The sequence below is a fragment of the Ipomoea triloba genome, chromosome 7 (genome assembly GCF_003576645.1).
Source record: "Ipomoea triloba cultivar NCNSP0323 chromosome 7, ASM357664v1".
NCBI lineage: Eukaryota > Viridiplantae > Streptophyta > Magnoliopsida > Solanales > Convolvulaceae > Ipomoea > Ipomoea triloba.
In genome coordinates this window covers 11,189,124-11,200,107 of record NC_044922.1, presented here as the reverse complement: position 1 = coordinate 11,200,107, position 10,984 = coordinate 11,189,124, and the positions used below count along the sequence as shown (strand labels likewise).

At 38.0% G+C, this 10,984-nt stretch overlaps 1 protein-coding gene across 1 annotated transcript; it reads left to right on the top strand.

Annotated features, from left to right (window-relative positions):
* The first annotated feature begins 6,938 nt into the window (after positions 1-6,938).
* On the top strand, positions 6,939-7,541 carry LOC116024116. Its single transcript, XM_031265019.1, has one exon. It carries the CDS (start codon positions 6,939-6,941, stop codon positions 7,539-7,541), a length of 603 nt encoding a protein of 200 aa, XP_031120879.1.
* Positions 7,542-10,984: the final 3,443 nt, after the last annotated feature.

The window sequence follows — 10,984 nt, the reverse complement described above, 5'->3', positions numbered from 1 at the left end:
AGCGAGAAAACACATCTTAGTGTTTCAAGAGAGTTACAAAGCTTAAACTGTTATACATCCAGAAGGTGACCGAAGTTGCTCTACATCGAAGTTGATTCAACGATAGCTTGTGGTCAGATTGGAGCCTGTTACATTCAACTGTGACAACCAAAAACACCTTGCTTTGGATTAAGCAAGAGAGGTGGAGTAACCTGGCAGCTGCCCGAGTGAAAGAAACCTGAGGCTTGACGCGGGCTTGGTGATCAAAGGTCAAGTGCTCGAGAGGTGGAGTAGCTGGAAGCGGGGAGAAAGACCTTGGAGAGGTAGAGTAACCTGGGAGCTGTCTTGTGAAGATCCTGAGGCTTGACGCGGGCTTGGTGCTCAAAGGTCAAGTGCTCGAGAGGTGGAGTAACTGGAAGCGGGGAGAAAGACCTTGGAGAGGTAGAGTAACCTGGGAGCTGTCTTGTGAAGATCCTGAGGCTTGACGCGGGCTTGGTGCTCAAAGGTCAAGTGCTCGAGAGGTGGAGTAACTGGAAGCGGGGAGAAAGACCTTGGAGAGGTAGAGTAACCTGGGAGCTGTCTTGTGAAGATCCTGAGGCTTGACGCGGGCTTGGTGCTCAAAGGTCAAGTGCTCGAGAGGTGGAGTAACTGGAAGCGGGGAGAAAGACCTTGGAGAGGTAGAGTAACCTGGGAGCTGTCTTGTGAAGATCCTGAGGCTTGACGCGGGCTTGGTGATCAAAGGCCAAGTGCTCGAGAGGTGGGGTAACAAGAAGCGGGGCGAAAAACCTGAGGCTTGAGGCGGGCTTCGTGATCAAAGCTCAAGCGCTCGATATTGTACTAAAAAGGGAAGTTTTTAGTGCAATCCTTCCAGGGAGTTTCTGGAAGAAGAGTGGACGTAGGCGGGTTGGCCGAACCACTTAAAAACCTCTCTTGCATTTACTTACTGTTTTTATCTCTCGCTAACCTCTCGATTGCACTGCATATAAACGCACTTCTCGAACTAACTCAAACTCGTGCTAACTAAAAGGGGATAACATTTCCGCTGCGCATAAAACTTTGTCTTCACCTCGTGAGGTATCGAACCTAAACATCCTAAGTTCAATACACACGAGAGGTTGAAAAGATTTGCAAAATCTTATACAAGTCTATTCACCCCCCCCCCCCTCTAGACTTGTACCCCATCCCCTTGGGACCAACAATTAATATATTCAAAAGGAAATGAAATATTAAGAAAAACGAAATGAGCATATTAATATTTCACTGAAAATATAACACAGCTTTCTCTACGAACAAATTAGTAACCACCAAATGAAATATTAGGAAAACATTATGAAGGAAAAAAGAATGGAAATGAATATTAATTTTTTTATGAAGGAAAATGGAAATGAATATATTCATAAGGAAATGAAATATTAAGAAAAATGAAATGAATATATTAATATGTCACTGAAAATATAACACAACTTTTCATATGAAAAAGTTAGTCACTAACAATTGAAATATTAAGAAAAAATTATGAAGGAAAAAGGAATGGAAATCAATATTAGTTCTTTTTTATGAAGGAAAAATGAAATGAATATATTTAAAGGGAAATGAAATATTAGGAAAAACAAAATGAATATATTAATATTTCATTAGAAATATAGCATAGCTTTCCCTACAAAAGAATTAGTAACCAACAAATGAAATATTAGGAAAAAATTATGAAGGAAAAAGGAATGACAATTAATAATTCTTTTTATAAAGGTAAAAAGAAATTAATATAGTAAAAAAAATGCAGTTGTATTTTTGTAAATAAATTAAAATTTAAAATGTACTTTGTAATTAACAACAATATACCGTGCAACTTTCAACACTATAGAATGTAATTAAACAAAATTACAGAATGCATTTGATAATAAATCCTTAAAATCAACCAAATTAAAAAGACTAAATCTAAAGGTAAATATTCTAAATATTAAACTCTTAAAGAGTGAAGAGTGAATCTCTAAAAAAAAAATAGAAACTAAATCATAAATTTCGTAAGATGAACTCTAAATGCAATGAACTTTCACTTTTGGTGCAATTAATAATATCCTTTCGTACACTTTATAATATTGGTGGGTGTACTGTATATTGGATGTACTCTATATTATTGCTACACTTTATAATATTGGTGGGCAGGGCCGGTCCAAACATTTTAGAGGTCTTGGACGAAATTTAAAAAATGGGCCCCTTATATAAAAAATTAAAATTTAAATGTAATAATACTAAAAAATACTAAAAAATAATAATATCAAATAACATGAAATACTATTAGAAAATTTTCAACATTTTTTTAAATACAAAAGTAATCATGACAAAAAAATTCTACGTGCTATGCAAAATCATCGATAATTGCATCAAGATTAACATTTTTTAGCATATCCATCTCAATACACAAAATCGTCATTAATATGGCCTTGGTCATTTAAATTTTCTTTAGATTGTTTCAAATTTTCATTAAATGATTCTTATTTTATGGGGCCCAAACTGGCAAACAAATGAACAATCGTTGATTAATCGAATTGGAAAAAAAATTTATTGAAGAAGACGAATGGGTTAGCCAGTTAGGGTGTCGATTCTAATAGATAAAAGATAATTAGGTGTCTTCGACTCTCCGTGTCGATTCCATTTCTAAATTATTTAATTAAGTGTTGATTCTCAGCTTTCTGCAGTCCCATCTATTCTGAATTTTTAGTTTTTTTCTAATATAATTTAACACTAATTTTTTTATTTTCTAATATAATTATAACACTAATTATAACACTATAATAGATATATGTATACATATACATATATATGGATGGGCCCCTTCTATCATGGGCCCTGGGCGGTCGTCCATCNCCCCCCCCCCCCCTCTAGACTTGTACCCCATCCCCTTGGGACCAACAATTAATATATTCAAAAGGAAATGAAATATTAAGAAAAACGAAATGAGCATATTAATATTTCACTGAAAATATAACACAGCTTTCTCTACGAACAAATTAGTAACCACCAAATGAAATATTAGGAAAACATTATGAAGGAAAAAAGAATGGAAATGAATATTAATTTTTTTATGAAGGAAAATGGAAATGAATATATTCATAAGGAAATGAAATATTAAGAAAAATGAAATGAATATATTAATATGTCACTGAAAATATAACACAACTTTTCATATGAAAAAGTTAGTCACTAACAATTGAAATATTAAGAAAAAATTATGAAGGAAAAAGGAATGGAAATCAATATTAGTTCTTTTTTATGAAGGAAAAATGAAATGAATATATTTAAAGGGAAATGAAATATTAGGAAAAACAAAATGAATATATTAATATTTCATTAGAAATATAGCATAGCTTTCCCTACAAAAGAATTAGTAACCAACAAATGAAATATTAGGAAAAAATTATGAAGGAAAAAGGAATGACAATTAATAATTCTTTTTATAAAGGTAAAAAGAAATTAATATAGTAAAAAAAATGCAGTTGTATTTTTGTAAATAAATTAAAATTTAAAATGTACTTTGTAATTAACAACAATATACCGTGCAACTTTCAACACTATAGAATGTAATTAAACAAAATTACAGAATGCATTTGATAATAAATCCTTAAAATCAACCAAATTAAAAAGACTAAATCTAAAGGTAAATATTCTAAATATTAAACTCTTAAAGAGTGAAGAGTGAATCTCTAAAAAAAAAATAGAAACTAAATCATAAATTTCGTAAGATGAACTCTAAATGCAATGAACTTTCACTTTTGGTGCAATTAATAATATCCTTTCGTACACTTTATAATATTGGTGGGTGTACTGTATATTGGATGTACTCTATATTATTGCTACACTTTATAATATTGGTGGGCAGGGCCGGTCCAAACATTTTAGAGGTCTTGGACGAAATTTAAAAAATGGGCCCCTTATATAAAAAATTAAAATTTAAATGTAATAATACTAAAAAATACTAAAAAATAATAATATCAAATAACATGAAATACTATTAGAAAATTTTCAACATTTTTTTAAATACAAAAGTAATCATGACAAAAAAATTCTACGTGCTATGCAAAATCATCGATAATTGCATCAAGATTAACATTTTTTAGCATATCCATCTCAATACACAAAATCGTCATTAATATGGCCTTGGTCATTTAAATTTTCTTTAGATTGTTTCAAATTTTCATTAAATGATTCTTATTTTATGGGGCCCAAACTGGCAAACAAATGAACAATCGTTGATTAATCGAATTGGAAAAAAAATTTATTGAAGAAGACGAATGGGTTAGCCAGTTAGGGTGTCGATTCTAATAGATAAAAGATAATTAGGTGTCTTCGACTCTCCGTGTCGATTCCATTTCTAAATTATTTAATTAAGTGTTGATTCTCAGCTTTCTGCAGTCCCATCTATTCTGAATTTTTAGTTTTTTTCTAATATAATTTAACACTAATTTTTTTATTTTCTAATATAATTATAACACTAATTATAACACTATAATAGATATATGTATACATATACATATATATGGATGGGCCCCTTCTATCATGGGCCCTGGGCGGTCGTCCATCCCGCCTGTGCTCAGGACCGGCCCTGTTGGTGGGTGTACTTTATATTGGATGTACTCTGTATTATTGCTACTTGCACTTAACATGCATTTGAGTTATTAACGAAAAATTTACCGTGCTTTTTTTTTTTCATTCTCTCATTGCTTTAAAGCTGTTAGACCTTTCCAGATTGACTGCTCTATTTGGTTTGTAGTTCTCTTATGCGGTCAAGTTCTTATCCATCATAGTTTAGGAGAAAGATATTTCTATCCTCGTCATTATTTTGAAACACTTCTCTCAAAAACTTTATTACATGTTTGGTTGAAAGATAGAAATAAGTTGGGCCAATGTAGCCCAATCCAAGGTTAAGGGAGAAGGAAGACCCAAAAGAAAACCCAGCTAGATCTAGGCCCCCAAGTCCCGTCAATGGCAAATTATGCTATGGACTCGGGTCCATTTTGTAAGGTGGACCCAGATCTATATTCACAAATTTAGAACTATATATTCACAAACTTAGAATTCTATGTTCATAATTTTATATCTCAATATACAAAATTACATTACTCAATATTCACAACTTTTGAACTCTATATTCACAATTTGTTGAACTCTATATTCAATTCCCAATTTTGTTATATAGATTCAAAAATTGTGTTATAAGGAAGCCACGAAACCAGATTAATCATTTCAAATTATATCTTAGTTGACAGCATCAGTCCTCCTCTTTAAAGCAGCGGATTTTGTATTCTTACTTCGCGTCGCTACTAATCAAACTGATTGAGCGCTAGCTGTATTAGCGTTAGCGGCTTCCAAAGTAAGACCTTCCACACCTGCTGCTCCTGCTATAGGCTGCTAATGCGGAACGGAAAACTCACAAATAGTGAAGACATTGCTTCTTTGTTGAAGTGGACGAAATGTTTATACTATTGAACATAGAGTTTTGGTATTGTGAACATAGAGTTATGAAAATGTGAACACAGAGTTATGAAATTGTGAACGTGAAATTATGAAATTGTGAATATGAAGCTATAAAACTGTGAACATGGAGTCTTATATGAAATTGTGAACATGGAGTTATAAAATTATGAACATAGACTTGGGAAGGTGGACCCGAGTCCATGACATAACAACTGAGTTGGTCACAATTTAAAGTATAATTACACATAAACAATGATAATGTACCAAGGTAATGATTAATTTCTAAATTAGCGTGCAGTGTCTAAATTTGTATTAATACTCCCTTCATTTAATGTTGAAGGGAGGGGGAGGAAAAGAGGATGGGAAACATGCACCAACTCTCAATGTAGATTAGTATGTAGTGACCGAATAATTTGTACATTTCTCTTCGAAAAGAAAATAATAATTGATGGATATATTAGAAACGGCCCAATATAATAGAGACCCGGGGTTCGGAAGTGCATAACTCGAGGCCCATAATGATGGGCCTTGACTTAGTCTCGTGGGCCCACTATATGGGCCTCGACTTAGTCTTGTGGCTTACCATGATTTTAGGGTTGTTTGTTAGCCCATGTCTGGTATAAATACCGTATTGTATTGCCATTACAAATCATGTTCAATTCCCGGACAAGACACCTCTTTTATGTTCAGTTACATCCCCTTGTAATCTTCTTGTAGCGCTATACTATATTAATACAAAATTGTCCCCGCGACATTTGTTAATTGTCTTTTCTGTCGAATCATCATTCGGTAGCCTTCTTTATTCATTGGATTTAATGATTCGGGATACCCCGGTTAATTAAATCCACCGTTGGTGCTTTCATTGAGAGCTCGACATACAAGCTCGAGCGTGCTCCTTATTCCACATTTTCTGTGAAACCAACACTTCAACGATGGCGAGATCCCTCTCCACCGATCATTTTCCAGTTACATTGCACAGTCGCATTAATCTAGCCTTGCAATGATTGGAGGCATTGGTGGTCTTACATTTGCATGTGGCTCACCAGAATTGTATGCAACACATCTTTCTCCGGCAACCCATTTTCTAGCAATTTGAGATCTACTAGCTTCATTAAATTCAACCTTTCATACCGCCTCCACGCCTGCAATTTGCATCCCCATCCAAGGACGCAGCACCATACTGGCCCAAACCCGGCGTCTCCAAAAGACAGCATGTCCTTGTAAAAGTACCAGAACCTATAACTCGCTTCCACGACGATCCCATCTCCCGTGATGGCTTTACGCAAGATCGGAGCTCTCCGGAACCTCTGCACCCTCCGATCGATAGTCCCAGGAAAACCCAACGGCCCCATGATCTCCCGTGCCAGGGGACGCACACGCAAATGAAAAATATCAAGAAGATTGCTATTTCTTAAAGAAGATTGGAGATAGGGGAAGGAGCGCCGGTGCCGCAGGAGGCGCTAACCTCACCCTTCACGGAGGACATCATGGCCCAGCCCCTGCCACGGGATTTGCGCTGGCCAACCATAAAACTTTATTCGGGGTCGTCCGACTCTCAGGCTCATATCAACAGGTACCGGGCGGCCATCATGATGACGGACTCCAGCGACGCCGTTATGTGCCGAGGCTTCTTCGCGACCCTGGACGGCCAGGCTCAGGATTGGTTCACGACCCTACCCGAGGGGTCCATTTCATCCTTTGCCGACCTTTCGGGGCAATTTCTGTCGCATTTTGCAAGCAGCATCCCAAAGAAGAAACAATTCGCAACCATGTGCAAGTTAGAACAAGGGAGCACAGAGAGCCTGACCGACTACCTAGCTAAGTTGAAGAAGGAGGCGAGGTTAGTTGACAACTTCGACGAGAAGGCGGCCGTGCCGATCTTCACCAGCAACGTCAGGTCAGGACCCTTTCATCGCGACCTCGTCCAGAATCCGCCGAAGACTTATGCGGCATTGTTGGACCGAGCAACGAGGTTCGCAGAGGCGGAGGAGGCTGAGCGGAAGAAGAAGGAAGAGGAGAGGGGGCGTCGAGACAAGGCACCTCAGGAGGACCGTCGTGCCCAGAGGACCAGCGCCAAGGCCCACGGTTAGCCCCATTGCGTTGTCTCACGCCCTTGACGCACCCGCCGGCATCCTCCAGGTGATAACTTTGTGGATTTGGTCGAAGAAGCCGTCGAATAAATTCCTTAAAGCTCCAACCATCGACCTCAACACCTGCCAGAAGAGTCTCGCCACACCAAGCAGCAACTCGACGGAACCAGCGGAAAGCCGTCGAAAGCTGACGAGCATCCTTTTTAAACCACCGCGATGTTCTTGCGTCGTCCGTCGTCATAACTCAAAGGCTCAAAGCATTTTTGAATTGGCTGGTATGGCGCTGTCGCTACCTCGCTGCAGCCTGCAGGCCCACCCACTTATCTTCATTTGTTTTAAGTTCGCTAAAAACCTTTAGTTGCTGTGAGTTAGTGCTATTTACGTTGGGATCTGATCTACTGATCTACGGCCCAACTTTGGGGAGACCCAAATTAAAAGTTTCCAGATTAATATAATACTGCTGCATTATTTATCAAACTCAAAAAGGGCTGGCATGCATTCAAGTTTGCTGTGAGATCCGCGCTGGGCCATATCCAAATTAAAGCTAGGATCAATAGTCGATCAAGACAAGCTAAGGACATATTATAAGATGATTTAATTTGTGGTGATGAACTTGTCTGCTCTCGCTCACTTGGAGAATATCATAAGAAGATATTGTTTTGTACCAAGAGGAGGATGAGGGGCTTCGATCTGCATGACATACTACTTCATTGACAATCCTAATGAAGAGCTTTCTCAAAGCAACAGAGAACAGGAGGAGGATGCACGCAAGTGCGGTGCTGGTCATGATAACATGGAAATCTGACAGTACGTTTAATTTATCTGATCTTTAATTTGTTCCTGGAGTCCACCCATAGAGGAGGATGCAAGAATTATTATACTTACACTGCATCAAAACTCTCAAGCCCTAAGCTATTTAAGGCACTGGATAGCAGAATGCATGGTATATCCATCTAATCTCGTCCGGCCATCCATGCCTTTGATACCAGCTAGTTGTTGCCCCTTCCAGTGGTGAATATAAAAAATGACTTGTGACTAAGGTGGCAGCATCGTATCCCAGAGGATGGTCTCGGTCTAGGTTTACATATGAGGGAAATAGAGTGCTCACAATTCCTCAGGTCACCCGGCTATGACAGATTGACAGTGCAATAGCCTGCAAGGCCATAGCAGAAAATCGCAATGCCACAGAAAATTGTTGTTGGTAATCCTCTTCTCTGCACATTCATTTACTCGTGCGAATAATGTGTGTCACATTCATAATGGTTGGTGTTAGTTACTTCTCTTTTGGGATATGAATTATGATCGAAAATTGCAAAGGCACATGAGATAATATTGCTAGAAGCATAGTCTCTGTTTGATACATTTTTCAAGTGGCGGTCAACCCTGAGAGAAGAAGAAAATTTTCTGGAAATAGAGAACATGATGACAGGCCATGATTGGGAAAATCCAGGCATGCATGCACTTCCACCAATACGTGCGTATATGGCATTATCTATATTTCTTAGATAATAAAGTTATGTTGATTAGAAGATGGATATGTGATGTGGATCAACAGAGATTATGGCCTTTCGTGCAATACTATGTGTTGTTTACACATCTCATTCATAGCAGGCAACTTTCTATATAATAATAATTATAATAATAATAATTATTATTATTATTATATCATAATAATAATAATAATAATAATTATTATTATTATTATTCTTGGCTCTCCCTAGTGGCGTTGTGAGGTCCGACCTAACCTAACTCTAGGCAGAGTAATCAATTCATGGTCACGGTCGTCCGCGCCGGCCCTGATCTTGGCATTCTCTAGTAATGGTATAGCGTCTGCCCCCACTCACTACCTGATATAAGAGCCAATTATTGGCTTATTGCATATAAGGTGGTCTGACCCCTTGAGTTTCACTTCATAATAAAGTAGCAAATTGGAAGGCCGATCTCTCGGTCAAAATTTTTTAGCCCATCTCATTTAAGTGGCTAGTACCCTAGGGGCGATACGAGGTCTGACCTCGCCTATCGCCGAACGGGCGAGTCTTTACGTCTTTTAAAAAAAAACCAAAGGATTTTCGATTTAAAACGACTAAACTCCCTAGGGGCGATACGGGGTCCGACCTCGACTATTGCCGAACGGAAGAGTCCCTAGACGCAAGGTCAAATGGCCTCGACTTAGGACGACTAAGAGCCCTAGGGGCGGTACGAGGTCCGACCTCGCCTATCGCCGAACGGAAGAGTCTCTAGGTGTAAGACCAAATGGTCTCGACTTAGAACGACTGACACCCTAAGGAGGGTACAAGGTTGGACCTTGCCTACCATCGAACGGGTGCGCTAAGGGCTGAGGGTTGAGGTACCTTGGTCTAACGCCAATGCGAAAAAGCAAACAATAAGAAAAAAGCAAAAGAAAGAAAATACAAACACAAAACAAAAAACAAAAATATATATACAACATTATGCGAGCAAAAATCTAAGCAACCCCGCGTTGCTCGGACGGAGAGGACTTAGATCGCAAGGCTGGTGGTGCAGGCTTAAAAGGTCTCTAAGCAAACAAAGTACTTTCGTTCAAGTTGACCGGAAGCATTTATCCAAGCATAGCGCCCCGAGTGGCTTCGATTGGGCCGGACGTTTACTCTCTTTCACTGACGACTTCTCGCAGCTCAGAGAGTGGGGGACTGATGATGGATATATTAGAAACGGCCCAATATAATAGAGACCCGGGGTTCGGAAGTGCATAACTCGAGGCCCATAATGATGGGCCTTGACTTAGTCTCGTGGGCCCACTATATGGGCCTCGACTTAGTCTTGTGGCTTACCATGATTTTAGGGTTGTTTGTTAGCCCATGTCTGGTATAAATACCGTATTGTATTGCCATTACAAATCATGTTCAATTCGCTGACAAGACACCTCTTTTATGTTTAGTTACATCCCCTTGTAATCTTCTTGTAGCGCTATACTATATTAATACAAAATTGTCCCCGCGACATTTGTTAATTGTCTTTTCTGTCGAATCATCATTCTGTAGCCTTCTTTATTCATTGGATTTAATGATTCGGGATACCCCGGTTAATTAAATCCATCAATAATAATTTGTACATTTCTCTTCGAAAAGAAAATAATAATAATTTGTACATTTCTGGCAACTTTCCAACTAGAACTCACACCAAGCCTCTAGTACGTACTCCAGTTTGAGCAATCAACACATTTTCCTTCGCCTCTCTTGGCTCTCTATCTACGTTGCATATATATGTTCATCACCCTGGTTCAAACACATTTATGGCAATTTATTTGAGTGTTGCGCTGATGATTAACTTACTATCTAAGTTTTAATAATTCATAAATTCAAATTATTTATCTTATATGACGAAAGTAAATATTGATAATTTACGAGCTACCTTTATGAATGATTATTTCTTTATTTAAAAAATCGTCTTGGGATAATCACAAC

Bases quoted from the DNA above. Each gene is read 5' to 3' on its own strand.
- LOC116024116 (XM_031265019.1), top strand. From the start codon at position 6,939: ATGGCCCAGCCCCTGCCACGGGATTTGCGCTGGCCAACCATAAAACTT.